The 17529-nt window shown below is 34.7% G+C and overlaps 1 protein-coding gene across 5 annotated transcripts in view; it reads left to right on the plus strand.

Moving 5' to 3' along the window:
* LOC134530667 (uncharacterized) overlaps positions 1-17529 on the plus strand; it is a 205970-nt gene that overhangs the window by 148239 nt on the left and 40202 nt on the right. For all 5 annotated transcript variants that reach the window (XM_063365710.1, XM_063365709.1, XM_063365712.1 and 2 more), the window contains 2 exons: positions 3623-3697; positions 13257-13328. In XM_063365710.1, coding sequence (XP_063221780.1) covers positions 3623-3697; positions 13257-13328 — 147 coding nt within the window. The remainder of the gene's footprint in view (positions 1-3622; positions 3698-13256; positions 13329-17529) is intronic.

The raw sequence follows: 17529 nt of genomic DNA on the forward strand, positions 1-17529 counted from the left end.
TGTGGATCAGGTAGAGAACATTCGGCTCTAAACGAAAGATATAAGAACAATGCTATCCTGAAATGCTGTGACATGTTTTTGGAGTAGATAATCACAGCGACAGACCGACAGGATGCGCTCCCGCCCTTGCCGTCAGCGATGTTTATTTTGACAGCTCAAGCAATTATCTTTTCCACGACCCTTCACAGCGTAAAAAAAAGAGAAGAAAAAAACACGTTCGAATGCAGATGGAAAAGTAACTATGCAGTAAAATAAATATATTTACGGCCCTGCTAAATTTTTCTATTCAATAAAATTTGAGGTATTAGTGATTTTTCAGCAGAAACTGCTGTGTGACTAATAAACAAATTGCATCATAATAATTTAAACTTATAAAGTATTTATTAACGGCGAAGGACAGTCGTATAAGCCCATAAAAATATTTATTTGGCCGAGAATGGACTATACAACCTGGCTTTTGCCGCACGCGGTGTGGGAGGGGAGGAGGAGGAGGATGCTGACAGTTTCTCACGCAGAAGGTTGAAATAAGGGAGAGAATGTGTTGAAATGTTAGTTGGAAAAGGGGGGAGGGTGTTTTTACATGGTTTGTGGCTCTGGGAGGGGTGAGCCTTGAAGAATTAGCAGGGGATGGGAGATGTAAGCGTCACGTCACGCATGACGTCAAGCCGCCGCTACCGCCAGCCTGGCCAGACGAGTTTCTTACGCTCTCGCAGAAGCTATCACAGCGGCTTTTCATGTGGGCGGGTAAGATAACATGACAGCTGAGACTGCTTTTCGTGCGATAGTGGACGCGCCGAGCTCGGCTAGTCACTGCCCCCCAGCTCTCGCCAAGATAAACGTGAACACATAGCGCCCAACAAAGTGTAACAGACTTGTTTTTCAGCCGATTTTACTCAAATTTTCTACTTTCTCTGCTCAATTTTTTTACGGTTTCTCAAAAAACGGTCGTATAAACAGAATGGACGCATCAGAGTGGGGTCGCATCGGCGGGATTCTACTGTATTGCAAAAAAAAATTCCTCAAAAATTTTAAAAATTTTTTCTTCACATATAGGTCGCACTTAATTTTTTTCCCATCAAATATGGTAAAATTGCCGCGACCTATATGCGAGTAAATACGGTAATTATATTTTGGAATCGATTAGAACCAAATTTTTAGCCTTTTGTATCCTTATATGTATAATATGTGAAAAATGCTTATTGCTCTTATTACTCTTGTTACATCTCCTGCACTAACATTTATACTTTGTTTTATTTCTGATATATAAAACCAGGTGTGTAAGTCTTCATTAGTGGAAAACCAGACTGTGACTATCTAATATTGGTGTCAGACGAGGTTGTGTTTATTCGGTTCACAAAAAAAAAATTACATGTTTTAGATTTTCAACAGCATCACAAGATGCCAGGGCACTGGAATTATCTTACAATGATATATGTTTTAAAAATTGTTCTTATTTTCTAAGTGCCTACTAAAATCATACATTGACTTAGGAGCAAGACTGCAGCCAGCAGCAGGATGTTTTTCTTCACGCCTCGCCCTTTAACGTTCTTGCTTGAAGGAGCTTCAGCCTGTGCCAACATTTGGTCTCTGTACTGGGAGGGTTTGGTCTTTGTACTGGGAGGGTTTGGTCTTTGTACTGGGAGGGTTTGTGCTGGGAGACAGCTTGCAAGACCTGGGCTTCATGATGATGTGATGCTCACAACACCAAGGAATTAATAGAATAGATATTCCCTTTAGTCTGCAATTGCATAACTCTAGTTCTTTATCTTCCACCATATGAGATATTAATGGCATTATGTGTGAATTTGGAAGTTTCCATAGTTTTGGCTTCAAGTTAAATGGCAGCCTACTGGAGCACACTGAATTTATCCTATTTTAAACTCCCTTAGGTGTGTAATTTCATAATTAAATAGAGACTAATTTTTAATTCAGTTTAGGGGATACATTTTTCAGCTTTTATCAACATTGGTTCAGTAAAGCATGATATGTATTATAGTGACAGGTCTATAATTCAGGATGCTATAGTTTGGCACATTTTTTAATCCTGCTCCAATCGAGCCGCGTTAGGTTTTTGTGGGAGGATTCCAGCTGTTGACCTTGACCGCTAAGTCGCATTACCACGCTGCGTGTTTTTTGGTTATAATATCAGTATGGATTTTTCTGTTTTCTAGTGGGTTACACTTCATTTTGTTGGTACAATTCTGTAATGATTTTTGAAGAAGACCAACACTCGTTTATATTATTTATTTCTATCGAACAGCTTAATGCAACTTGTTTTAAATTAAATACCATTGTACTGTATGTTAATTTCCTTTGTTATTTCCATTCAAAAAATATATTTACCACCTGTAAGCCTGTAAAATTACTTATCCGGAGAGACAAGATATTATGTATATTTTTTTTTAGTCCAATTTCATTTTTAAAACAGAATATTTCTGTGTTATTGTATTTATTTTAATAAATTCTGTTTTATAATACTTATTCCACCAAAATAGTGTAATGTTTGTATACTTCATTTTAATGGTAAAATAATTAGTATTAAATTTGTCTAAAACATACATTCACAATAAAAATAAATCAGTGAGTATTTGTAGTTTAAAAGTAATTCAAAAAGAGATGCACTATCACAGAAATTAAATAATTTTTCTGGTCCATGCACTTTGGTACAAATTTTGTCCAGAAATAATGACCTTCCTTAAATTTCAAACATTAAAATTTTTTTTTTGTGATTTAAATTTTTTGTTTAATACTGCTTTATTTCATGATATAACTTGCATTTTGATGATCTATGGTGTATTAACTTACAGTGTATTTACATGCTTTTCGGTGTTTTTGGGGTTTTATCACAAGTTACCATATAATCTTATCTCTACTTGTCCGGCATTGCATAGCATGGTCCCAAACGTGCCGGATTAAAGAGTTAAGTAGTGTGATAGGATAGTATTACTTTTACAAGTTTTCCATTGTTCTGTATTGTTGTAAGTGATGTATTGTTATTGAAGGTTTGCTATTATTAGGGACAAGGTGTTATGGTGAATTGCAATAAAACCAAATATCACCGAAAAGCCTGTGAATACATAAATTAATCAGTATTTTAATAAAATTCAGTTCAAATCAGAAAACTATATTCTTTAAATATACTTGAATGCAATGAATTTCATTTATTTTGCACAAGTTTGTACAAAAACTTACAAACCAAATGAATAGGAAAAAAATTAATGTTACATTGTTTTTCTTTGTTTTTGCTTCTCTGATTAACTCGTTTTTATCACACTGACGTATGTACATTTTTCAAACACACAAATACTTACCAATTTATTTTCATTGTTCCAAGTAATTCTGTTCCATTCATGCATATTAATTTTTTTTAAATGTGTTTTGTTAATCTTAGTCAAGATTACATTATTTTGATGAAGAAAGTTTTAAACAAACAAACTAGTGTGAGTTTTATTGAATGATACACTATTTTTATGAACCAAATAATTTTTTGTAAATAAAAACAAAATAGGCCCAAAAATAACACCATAAAATCTTTTGCTAATTATTAGTGATGTGAGATGTTGACACCTGTTGAGGCGATGTGGCTGCAGAACATTGGAGAACTGATTGTGCCCTGTTCCAGGAGCCTGAGCCGAAGTTCTGGTGTTGCGAGGACTGCAACTGTTTCATGACGGCGGATGACTGGCCACAGCAAGAGGTGCGTCAGCTTGACTAAACGTAGCAGTATCTTGAAGAGAATCTACTATTCCATAGTTAAAACAAACATGTCCTATACAAATTTCTGTAAAATAATTTATGCTTACAGCACAACTAGGATTATGTTCACTTATAAAACAACTTATTTCGAAATTAAAAACTATGCAGCATGTTATTAATATTTTTTTTTGATATGGATAATTTTCTCATGCACAGACATAGACATAACAGATATTTAAACGCACCCTGAGCATTATTTAATGATGTATGGAAACCTCTTAACTTTGTGAATGTTCGTAAGATAAAGGAATTTGCACTGGTTGCTTGCTGAAAGTTAGGCTCAATTTATTATAAAAAAAGCTTTCTTTTTGCCACTTAGGGTTTTATTTTATTTGAGACATCTACCAACTAAAATTAATTCATATAAAATATAATTTACTAACAGTTTTTAAGAAACCAATGAAAATATACCGTATATACTCATGTATAGTGCGCCCTTTTTTCCCGCAACGAGGCCTCTCTTTCACACACACACACACACACGTGCGAGTGCAAGCTCGCACATCATGGTCTCTTGTTTATTTTTAGACCTCCTCTCTACAGAAAGCCAGCGCAGCAGCTAGTAAAAAAAAAAGAGAGAGTATGTCGTTGCCACCAGTCCCCAGCCCACTTACTTCACGTGAGTCATCTAGTCCTCCTTAGCAACATAGCATGACAGGAGTGGTGGTGTTTAGTCCTGATGGTTATAGTCCCGTTCCTGCCTGCCTGCCTCCCTCCCTCCCTCCCGTTCTCGTACCAGTTGTGACGATGCAGCGCTTCATTATCTTCCGTCTACACAGCAGAGTTTAGCTTGCTCGGTTGTTTCAGATGGTACAGTAGGCCACAAAAGTTTCGCTTTCAGGTGGAAGAGTATTTAATTTAAGTATTTTCCTGACACCACACATCAATTTAAATAATCATTTGTTTCATAAGTAATTAATTAACAGGTACCACAAAATGTTAGTAAAATTTATTTATGGGGAAAAAAATTAATTTTTTTTTCTTTGGAATTTGTTGCAAAAATCGTGGTGCGCGCTATACACGAGTAAATAAGGTACTTAGTACACAAATTTTGCCAAAATGTTTGCATGACTCAGACATTATACTTTTTTAGGCTGCAACAAGAATTGGATCTGCCCTTTTGGGAATAAATTTGTACTACACACATGTGATTAATAAAGTAATCAATGATTTAACAATAAAATCACTTGTTTTCTTACAACAATCAGCTTAAAATAGACTTAATGCTGGCAACGTGCTAAAAAATTTTTCTTAATGAGAACAGGTTATAGGTTCAGTGAAACTTGTTTAATACATTCCCGCTAGTCCTGTGTGAATATTCTATTCGACCTCAAATAACAACTTACTCATTTAATTATCAGTAATACAAAGTAGTCCAATGTGTAAATTTGTTTCCGACATGTTTTCAAATGTAACACCCTCCATCTGTTCCACCACCCCTATGTAGCGTTTATGAAAATTTAGCCAGTGCTGGTTGGCATAATTTCTGGTTAAGTTGATGCCTGTGTAGAACATGCGTGTTCATAGTCAAATATTGATATGGATAGCTCGCCGATTGCATACAACATGCACACTCTGTCTTGTGCCTAGTAAACTATATTTGATAGCCCACACTCTTTCGTGGTCAGTGTGTACTATGGTGATGATAGTTATCGGTATGCTACGTTAGTTGCGTCTTGTATTTGAGTCATTGATTTTATTGTAAATTTATTTAAATATTATTCACAATATATTTTTTTTTGTAATTTTTTTACTAGTAATTAAAGATAAGTTTTATGGTTTTTTTTTTAGTTCAATTTTGTTTTTAAAACACAGGATTTCTGTGTTAATGTTTTTATTCTTATAAAAGCGGTTTTGTAATACTTACTGCACTTAAAAAGGGGTAAAATTTATATGCTCCATTTTTTACAGTAAAATAATCTTTAATAAATTGGTTTAAAACAGATACATACAGAACCATAAAATTAAATTAATGAGCATTTATGGTTTAAATTTTTTTTCAATAAGAGGTGCACGATAAAACAAATTAAATTAATTTTTCTTGATCCTCGCATTTTTGTACAATTTTTCGTCCATAAATGATAACATTCCTTGAATTTCAAACATTAAATGTTTCCTTTTTTATTATTCAAATAAAATTTTGGTTAAATGTTACTTAAAAACATGATATTGCTTGCATTCCGGTGTTATGCAATGTTTTTGCATGCTTCTTGGTGTTAATTCGTTTTTATCGCAGTTCTCCATATAATATAGTGGAATTGTCTGGGCTCAGAGTGCTAAAAGTGGACTGTAACTTAAACAAATTCACGGTAGCCAGATTGAGACAAACTTACTATGGACACACCATGTTCTAAACTAATTTTCCGAAGCAGCACTACCAACAGCGCCACTGTAGTCTTTAGAGTAGGACATTAAGGGCCCCGCCTACCTGGACACACATTCGATGTGTAGAGCTTCAGGAAAAACAACGCGATTTGAAAACTGTTTACGAAAAGCATTCAAGAATTTGCTGAAGGCCGATAAGTAGTTTTGTTTCCGAATGTAGCTTTTAAACTGTGTTTTTAGAAGAGTGAAAATTACTAAAAAAAAAAAAAAAAACATGTATTCAGAGTGATTTTTAGGCATAAAACCACCGGTACAGATTCTTGAAATTACTTCAAAGACGTGCATTACACCTTCATCTTCATTTCCCCACAAAATAATGTTACAGTCACCACTCAAATGAGAAGAATGCGCACCAGTCCACAGTCTTGTGCTTAGAGGCGATACAGTGCTAGAAATACCAGCAAGTGTCGCGCTTATCATCCCACCTCACTAACACAAATACACCCCTGACTAGGTGGGTCCCTTAAAATACCACATAAGTTTTGGCCCAGACATCCAGTCCACCTTAGAGTGTTCACAATTCAACATAACAACTCACAAAATACAATTCTAATAGTAGTTTAGTTATTTCACTATATACATGCACCAGTCCCGCCCACAATAAGTTATTAAGATGCAAGCGGATAGAGATTCACAACCATTCAAATGAGTTTTATGCTCTGTGAAGTGTGCACCTATGCCACGACTCCATCCTTGCCAAGAAACACTTTCACAATTCTTGCCAGAGGCCAGCTAATGGAGGAAGGTTTGTGTCCTTGAGACAATTAATTTTCCTTCAGACAAGTTGGTGTCTTTGCTGAAGTGGCTGCAGGTCATTATGGTGCAATCTTATACAAAATTATTGGTGCATCTACTGCACCAATGACCAGTGCTGTAACCTATATTTTGGCGTTGAGATAACATCTTGATCGAGAAGCACTTGTGGAAGGCCTAAAGTCAGAAAATGACTTGGGGACATTGCAGACATGTCATTGGGTCACTACTTGAACTCGGACACAAGGGACATGAGTTCAACCCTGTTGGTACGACCCCATTTATTACTACCTACCTCTATTATGACCCCTTGTTGAAGAACAGTAAAAAATTTGTTTTAAAAAGTCGAAAAAAATTTAAGGAAATCGGCCGAACATTTATTTAGGAGCATGTTGTGCTGTGTTTCTCTTGGAAAGCAGTGTACTACATTGAGCGCAGTAGACACTACCTCCCTGTGGTGGGTCTTCCTCACCCTCTTACGACAGATAACGGTTCCATGGCGCCAGGCAGGTCTGCCGGTCCACCCACCGCCTGCAGCCAATTGTAATATCGCTTGCCGGTGGACATGCTACTCTCTCAGTTTGCTTCTAATATTATGACTTGCATTTGCACTATTGTGGTTAGCTCTTTGTTCTGATTACTGTTTGTTGACAACTTATGTCTTTTTTTACTCTGATATGGTAAAGATTTTAGTGTGATTTGGTGAAGGATTGTGGCGAGGCAAGCATTTTTTTATTTTACTAAGATTTGGTTGTGCTTTAGGCTTGATTTTGTGAATAGTTGTTGACAACCCACTCATGGTTATTATATATGTGTATTTATAGGTCTCTGATTTGATTGGAAAAAGTTTTAGTATCACTATTTTTTGTCTGTCGGGCAGAAAAAAATCCCCAATTTTCATGGAATTTTTTTTGGTGATTCGTGTGGAAAAGTTTTTATTTTCTGCTACATTCAGTGATGTAAATTAACAATTGCATTAACATATTACTTAATTTTACCAAGAAGAGAGTTAATAATATATTAGAACTGTCAGGAAACTGATAAATGCATGGTTGCCTTGTAATTAGTTTTGTTCAAAACGTGACGAAGGAACTAATACAAATCTGGTAGAAAATATCCTGCTATAAACAAAAGATATATGGACTCTTGTTATCCCCACATGCTAAGACTTGTTTTTCGAGCATATATACACAACAACCGCCCGGATGCTTGCCTGTTCCCCTCCATCCCCGTGTTCTAACTGCTGCCGGTGATGCCTATCTTAACAGCTCAAGTAATTAACTTTTCCCATGGGTTTACAAAAAAAGGTAGCTTCACAATGCAACAAAAAAAAGTTTGCCTATTTTACCCAAGCACGGCACAAACTGCACACCTGCACTCTTCATAACATTCCACATCTTGCCTCCTGTCACAAGTGATAACAAAGCAAAAACACTGCACTAACCTTCCTGATCTCTTTGGTGTGGTATAAGGTTATGGCCCACGTCTAATAAATTAACAGTTCAAAGAAAATTCCTTTCATTTTCCTTATGAAATCAACATTTGTTAAAAGATACAGTTGCACCACACATTGCACTGTGTTTATGGTCGTTTTGGTGACAGTAAGTGATCCATTAGGCTTTTTCAGAAGATGTCTTCTTTTAAAATATTAAAATAAATTTATCTTTAAATTTGAAAACTTATCTATTTTGGGCTAGAGACCACTGAACACAGACTTTATGAGATCCGTGGTACCTATATTTTGACGTATGGGGGTCAGAGTTGGTTCAGTAGGTCCAAAATGTTTATTACGACCCAATGGGAACCATGAGAGGTCATAACAATGGGGTTTTACTGTACTTGGACCAGCACGGTGGCTAATTCCTGTAAGTGAGGAGTTTAAACCTAGTGGTTCTGACCAGTAGTGCCTTTACACTTTTGATACCCGCCTCTCAGTCTGACAAAATGAGGGGCAGCTGGTGGATTTAAATACCACATGACGTTTTCAAAGGCTAAATCCATCATAAAAGCCCTTTTGGTATCGGCTTGTTTCATAAATTATTTAACTTTGGTGAATTTTCGGTTCACCCCAACACAAGTAGGCACAATGTCCGTGTCATGCAACAAACCGCCGAAAGAGAATGAGAAAAACATCTGTTGATATGTCTGATGCAAGTTTGACAGCTACAACTAAAGTTATGGCTTTAGTTGTAAAGCAAACAAAAATAATTAGGACTACAATAATTCACATCAGTGTGGAGAAAGGACTTTGCCTGAAATACTCTTTCTGCAGGCAGACTTCCCATGAGAAAGGCCATTTATTTGGGGGTAAGTCCTGAAGCATTTCACTCATAGTTTCAGTCGGCTGCAAACCAGTTTCCTGGTGCTCAGAATCCAAACTTCCCATTGGAGGAGATGCACAGTAAGAGCATCTTGATAAAGGAACTGAAGGTGAAGGATTACAGCTAGGCAACTGTTCTTCAGAAGCAAGATGATGGAATGCCTGTAGTCTGCAGCAAGGCAGACTGCTGGAGATGACTCCCCACTCTCAGGATGCCATCAAAATCCACAAACGGGGTCAGGTGTTTAATAGCCGGAGAACAAGCCAAATAAACCAATTCCTCAGAGAACTCTTTCTGGCCTTCTTTGACCATTTTTTTAATGCATGTTGTAATTGTTCGGCTTTAAATGGGCCAGATTGCATTACCGAACCTTTTGTCAAAAGTAAAGACTCAAATCAAGCTTGAGTATCTCTCCATAAACGATGACAATGGAGGTAGAGTCACAGTGCACGTGTCCATCAAGCCTAGCAGTTGCAAAACGACAGGACGACAGTCAGCCGGACTGTCAGAGCTGGGGACATCCTAATCGCAAAATTTTAATGTGTGTTCAATGAATAAATTCTCTTTCAGAAATGTTTTCAAATACAGCCTCAATTTGTACTCTTTTTTATACATCTGTATTCAACCATGTATGCAAGTAAGAATTTGTTTTTTAATAAAATTCTTTAAACTATTTGTTGTTTCATTGGTTTAGGTCATAGCTATCATAATAGAAAATTTTGCTTTTTGCTTTTCCCACCTAAGAAGTTTTTTGAAGATAATTACTTGAAAAACATATTAATAGAGTTTCACTGAGTGTATGCTATTCTAAAGTATCAATTTACTCTGAAGGCATAAACTATATTTTAAATAAATTAATGTCAATTAAAAAAAACATATAACTTATTGTAATGAAAAGCTAAACAACAAAAATATAACATAATAGACCTATGTAACTTTGGCATGTACATTAACTTACTGATTTATCGTAAATTTTGAATTATCATTGGCAAAATTGAAAGTTTGCCTTATGTACTTGATGTAACAAAATTAGTGCTCAGACTTTGGCAGCAATGTGCCATTGCAAGTCTCACTCATTCAAAAGTCCAGTCATGTTCTGCAGAGAGTAAGCAGGTGCAAGCGCACAAGTGAAAAGCTCTCCCTCCGATTCAACAAGACCTCTGTTATTGTATATGGTCCTCTGAATTTACTTACACATAACACACAAAAGCAAAAAAGGATTTTTTTCGTGTCTTGTGTACTGCAGTCAGCATCCGATGAATGAATAGCCTCTTTTATCAGGTACATTTGTTGACATTGAAATGAGGGTAAGACTGATATTGACTATAATTTGTAAATTTTACATGAATAATGCAGATATATACTACAAATAACTATCAGTTTTAATTTTAAATCACCACACTTATTGCAAGTGTACAGAGAAAATACTCATTTGTCAAATATTTGCTCAACCTGGGTCCTTTGTAATGTTAGCCGAGTGTCATAACACTGTGATCCTTTGCTCTACCTAATGTGTCATAACTGTAATTAACATCCTTTTACTTTAAATTAATTTACCATTGCCCAGTGAAAAACTTTCAATAAACCAAAAATTAAATTAATTAATAAATATGAAAGTTGTTCAGGTGGTTGTAAAAATCAAATGGTTTTAAGCAGTCGTGAGAAATTTCTTGGGTTTGCATTTCCTTCTAGTTGCTTGAATCTTAAAGATTTTAGCAAGAGGGTAGTGGACGTGTGCAGTAGCAACACACAAAATGCATGTTGTATCTGGTCCCTGAAGAGAATTTTACTGCCAGTAAATGATTTAACATTAAAGATTATGAATTATGTGCAAATGGGACAGCTCAAATTTTTTATAAGTCTTGTTGCCACTAGCATTAGATGAAAAGGAGTGTTAAATTTCAATGGAAAAAAGCTTAATCCTTCAAGACTTGATTTCACATTCAATGTTCATGATTTTACTATCATTTCAATATTTTGTTTTCTTTTTTGATCCTATTGATTGTTTTCTATATTTTTTTTTATTTTATTTATTTATGATTTAGTCACCAGTTATTGGCTGCATGCTATTTACTACACATCTTTTAATTGGTCAGAAATAAGTTCAGAACTAAAATTGTAGTATGTAATGTATAAAACAAGTGCACTAGTGCCTTAGGTTTTAAATATTTATTTGAAAGAGGTAAAAAATTATCAAGAATAAATAACAGTTCAACGTGACGAATGTGGCCCAAGTTCCTAATCAATAATATCTTAGTTTAAATGAAGGATCTTTTTTAAGACTTGCCTGTAAATTTTAACTACATTACTGATGTCAACCATGCTGTATTAAAGTTTTGACATTATTTACTAGGGATGTGCAAAGACCATTTTTCTATTCAGAGTCAAAGACAAAGATATAAATCTTTGTCGAAGACAAAGTTGAATTTCAAGATCACATTCTTTGCTGCAATAATAAAATTCCATAGATGTTTTGTCATAATATCCTGCATACCACATACTAAATACGACATTGTGGGAAACATTTAGCAAGTTATTCAACTGCTGCTGCTTCCTAATAAAAAGCAGAAATTGTAAAAATTAAAATTACTTTTGTGATGGCAATAACTAAGCATCTTTTCATAGGGCTTTGAAGCGGGATGTTGTGCATATTCTGAAACACAATGCAAGGACTTTTGCTTTTTCTCTGTTGGATATATTTATGAGAGTACAGCACCAAATAAACATGAACAGTCTTAAAATTGAGTACAAAGACTCCTGTCTCTCTTCTTATTTATGTACATACAGCTTAAACAAAACAATTTTAAGTTATATGTACCTAATTGATAGAAGCTTGTATACTCTTATATGCATACATTATCCAAAGGCAGCTTAATACAATTATCAAAATATGTACATAGTTGTAGTGCACGGATTCCCCTATGTTAATTGTACTCTATCCTCCTCAGAAGAAGCATCTGGTTGGGAGAGAGAGATAGAGGGAAAATTAGATGTGCCTCTATTAAAGTGTTTGTTTAAAATGTAAGCAGCTGGCCACAATTAATTTATATCTGCTTCTAATGTCAGATCGTAGACGTGTAAAACTTATTCTGTACGTGATAAATAAAATATAAAGACATTGAAGCAAGTTTGGTATGTAATGTTTTATTTTAATGAAGTGTAAGAAAATGAAAGATAGAAAAGCTTAGGACAGTCCTTTCATTTGCTCTTTAATGCATGCCTGCTTGTGTTGAAAGGAAAAACTTTTTTTTTCAGCCATATGGGAAAATATAATTGCTGAAGCTGTCAAAACTGCAGCATTTACTGAAATGAAGTTGAGAGTGGGCATGTATCCAATCTGTCACTGTGTATTATCTACCTGAAAAATGTGTCATAGTGTCTTGACTCCGAATGCTGTACGTTTGACCAAATGTTTTTCACTAGAAATATACAAGTTTCTATCTGCCACGTTTCGAACTAAACCAGTCATTGGGTTGACATTACTTACCAATGAGTCTGGCAGGCAGTGTTTGTACTGTCTCAATTTTTGAATAAACATAAGCATTAATGAAACATATAGACTAAAGATGAAACTAAACATCTCATAAAACCTTTTATTTCCCTACAATGTGGATTGAGGGTGCGTGAAAAATACCAGCTTCCACTCTTGCATTGTGTGCCATCTCACAGACACGTATTAAGCCTTATCATTGTGCTGACAGTTTTAGTAAGTTTTTTTTGTTTAAAAGACGTGACTGGTTTTATACCCAGGAAAATGTAGCCAATAACGCAGGTGTTTGTTATGTCCTCAAACCATTTCCTTAAAAACCACTTTAAAAATGTCATCAGAATCCTCATTGTGTGTAAATTGTCCAATAGTCAAAGTTAAAGAAAATGATTCGTTGATCGATGTTGATTTTCCGAATCTTCGCAACACCCCTGGCTCCGATATGTAAGTTATATAGTAAGAGTAAATGTGGGAAGTTCCTTGAAGTTTACCAAGTACTTCCTTCTTGATTTCACTCAGTGCGAAATGATAGGAGCTCCCCTTGTCTGTTGCAGTCTCAACCAGAAGGGTCTATTCCGGCTGATAGCGCACCACCAGGCCTGCAGATCCCGAGCCAGCCAGGGGAGGTAACTGTGCTTGCTTGCCTAGGATTCTGGCACGTTCAAGTGTCGAGTGGAACCAAACACATGTTGGTAGAAAAATGTGGATGGTACATTGCGACATGCCTTGCTGAAATGAGCACCAGTCTGTGCAATGTTTTTAATGTATTGCATTTGCAGTACAGTGAAAAGTCTTTCATCCGGCATGTTTGACACCACAACCATGCCATAATAGCAATTTTTCTGGATTGTCAGATGTGAATATTAGTTATGGGTCAAATCCCAATTCTCTGAAATCCAAATCTCGTATTTGAACCCTGAAGAGTATGTCAAATTTACCCCTCAAAACTAAATATATGTCTCAAGGATCAAAAATAAAAACAAAAGAATAAACTATTGTGTTGAAACATTCAACCCTTCTAAATGATTTTTTCATGGAAAAAATTTCCCAAATCAGTATTATTGTAATTTTATTTACATAATTAAATAAAAAAAGTACAAGAATATTTATGAATGGTTATAGGACTTCAGAGATGTCATTTGTTGAATGTACTTCATTTCTTTCAATTTTTTTATGAATCATTTTCCTTAGATATAAAATCTTTCAAAAACTAATATATTTTATGTTATTTGAAGATTTGGTATTGATATAATGGGAATATCAAAACCAAATTAATACACAGACAATGACATTCAAAACAAGTTGTAATAATCTGCTCTGTAGAAAGAAAAAAAACATAGATGAGAGTTATTGTTTAAAAAAAGTCTCTGATATCATGTTACGTCCATGACTGAGATCGTCTCCCAAAAATCATTATGGAAAGATATCTGCTAGAAAACAAAAAAACATTTCACTGAAATTAAAAATAGTAACAATAAGCTCTGAGTAAACTAAAAGTGCCAGCAGCGCAGTCATTAGACCTGGCACCAAGGCCAACAGCCGGAATACACCCGAGAAAATATAAACGCAAACGGGTCAATTGGTGTTGAACTTCAGAATGCCATAGAATACCGGATTAAAGATCTTTCACTGGATAATAAAAAATCATAGTCATACAGTAATAAGAATTTAGTTATTATAATAATGATTACTACATATAAATTTAGTTATAATATAAATTTAATGTCTGTATGTACAAGAATTTAAAGTTATTTTATTGGGGAGAGAAAAATTTATGTTTAGTTTTTGTTGGCATGCCTGCAGCAAAGTTTTTGAAAAGCACAGTCACAGTAAAAGCAATATTTCACTGGAAGTATAAAATGTGACAAATCATTTCAGCAGTGATGACAAATACTTGTTATTAACGCAAGTCCAGTTTATATCGCCTCTTTTTGTTTGGCATGTTACATTTATCATCACTAAAGAATTGATTTGCAACTACAGTATGTTAGCACAGTAAAAATATTTAATGAAAAAAATAATTAATCATTTCATGTCAGTTTTTTTCAGAACTCTTGGCTATGAATTGTGTAAAGATTTATTAAATTAGGCAAAATGAGACAAGGAAATAAGATAATAAAGAGGGGGGTGGGAGGCAGAAGAGGCAGTAACACTACTTTTTACAATAATTAACTCAAAAATATTTTTCATTGATGGAGCTTATAAAACAATATTTGAGAATGGTAAAAGTAATTATTATTTTTCATTATTATCATTATTATCCATGTTACGAAGAGGTCATCTGCATTATTGAAGATGGTACCCACAATATGCATGATGGCATCAGCAATGAAGACTACAGCTGCATTATTAAGGATGACATCCAAGTTTTCGAAGATGAAATCTGCCTTTGGAGATGGCGGCTGTGTTACAGCTAGCAATCAGAAGAGAAATCTCGTAAGCATGTGTTTCCAAGTGTAAGAACAGTGATTAATGTTGATGTTACATGAATTTTAATGGGGTGTTTCCCTGAATCAACAAAAATCACAAAATGACAGGACAACACAATTGAATGTTGTGAAGTCTTGTGTAGTATTTTCTGTTGTCCTACATTGTTGCGTATTTTCATTGTGTGGTCTGTGTTTGGATTTTGCTGTTTTTGTTGTTTGTTTTTTCCTTTCTGTTTTTGATGTTTATTTAAGTTTTTTGATCATGATCTCCATTTGTTGTGTCCTTATTTTTCTCTTTGGATGCTATTTCTTTGATAATTACTTGTCCTTATTTATGTTTATTTTGAATAGCTAGTTTTTGTGGTTTTGTGTTTATCTCTGTTATTTGTTTGCTGCTAGGACCTCTGTTTGATCCCAAGGTGTGTGTGACTTTACATTTTTTTTTATAATTGTGTTGTTTTCCATTATATATATATATATATATATATATATATATATATATATATATATATATATATATATGAATTTAAATTGATATTTTCTATTGCATACCGAGCCAACAAAAATCACATACATATAATGGAATATATATATATATATATATATATATATATATATGTGTGTATAAGTCTTTAAATTCTGTTTCACCTTGAAAAATAATTAAGCTTTCAAACAAAAAATAACTGATCATGTAAATAATTTTAAAAAATAAGCCATATTTCAATCTACAAAATTGAGGAACAGATTTAAATTTGCTACTTAATTTTGTAAACTGGTTATATAACAGGAGTTAACAGCATCTGCATTGTGGGATTTTGACCTGTGGGAATGCCTTACACTGCTTAATTTTATTACCATCTTAAATCTGAGCAAATGTATGTCAAATAATTTGGTCATCAGATGAAGATCACATGATGTAACAAGCAGATACATTGTGTTGGCATTTAGAATTATAAACAAAAGATTAATAAGTATGGTATGGTATAGGGACCTGTGGACATAGGTGTTTTTTTTAGGAATTTGATACCCCACAAAACTTGACTTTCACCAGTTTTAAACAGAGGAATAGAAAAATTAGATGTACGAGAAGTTCATGAAATGGGATTAGTGTTGGACGGAATGTATACACTAGCAAAGTATTTAGCAAAGCAGTTGGGTATACTTAATTGATTATTAGTGACCATACCATTAATCTTAAGGAATGACTGTTGTTCTTAGCCATTTCTCATTATTTTAACATAGGTAGCCCCATAATTTATGGGTTATGTTTAATGTTATTGCTGATAATTTGGAGCCAAAATTTTTTGTCTTTGGTAAATAGTAATTTGGCTCTTTACATTTTTTTTGAAAACAAAGCATAATAAGCTGGGTTTTAATTATGTTTATATAATTTATGAAAATTATTTATTAAATTTTAATGTAGTAGTGTGGATAGTTGGTAAAGGGTTTTTTTTTTGATATTGTTGTATAATAATAAATTTATATAGTACATAATTGATTAGATCAGTTAAGTAATCAAACATTAAATTTACATTTTGAAATTATATTTGTTATTCAGCTAGGTGAGGAAAGCACCGAAGCTGATTTGTCCAGTGATCGTGACAATTGTATTAAAAGTTTGTCATTAGCAAAACCACTTTAACAATGTTTTCACAGTGTAAACAAATAAAAAATATATGCCTTTTATTACCCGTTTTGCATATAAATTATGTATTACTAGCTGATGTACTCATGCATCGCTACAGAAGGTTACAAGTAGAACACACTCGCAATGCTCATTATGCATGAATGGGACAAAATAGCCATAGTACTCTTACAGTGACCTACGTTGGCTATTAAAACCCTTTTTTATATAGATATAGTGTGATCAGTCAGTGAGTGACTGCCACACTCCTTAAGTCCACCTCTGCTCCTCCTTGTGGGTACGTCATTGCCCGTCTTCATACATCTGCCTCTGCCATGTTGCATCAATCTGCATCTGTCCCTTCCCGTGGTTATGCCACTGTTTCGCTACGTAAGTTCACCTCTGCCCTTCTTCGTGAGTACATCACTGCCCCTCCTCGTTGGTACACTACTGTCCATCCTTGTGGGCCCACCACTGTCCATTCTTGTGGGTATGTCATTGCCCCTCCTCATGTATACGCTACTGCTGCGCTACTTAAGTCCACCTCTGCCCCTCCTTGGGTACGTTACTGCACCTCCATGTGGGTCCACCACTGCCTGTCCTTGTATGTCCGTCCTTGAAAGTCAGTGAGCGAACGGAATGCAGCATGCATGCCCTTTAGCATTGACGATTGCCGAACCAACCATTCTCATGATTCAGTTCAACTTTTCAATTTTCAAAACACAATTTGCCATGACAAGGGATGCAGTGCAAGATGTACTGAAGTAATGCCAG

This window comes from Bacillus rossius, chromosome 3 (assembly GCF_032445375.1).
Source record: "Bacillus rossius redtenbacheri isolate Brsri chromosome 3, Brsri_v3, whole genome shotgun sequence".
Classification (NCBI taxonomy): Eukaryota; Metazoa; Arthropoda; class Insecta; order Phasmatodea; family Bacillidae; genus Bacillus; species Bacillus rossius.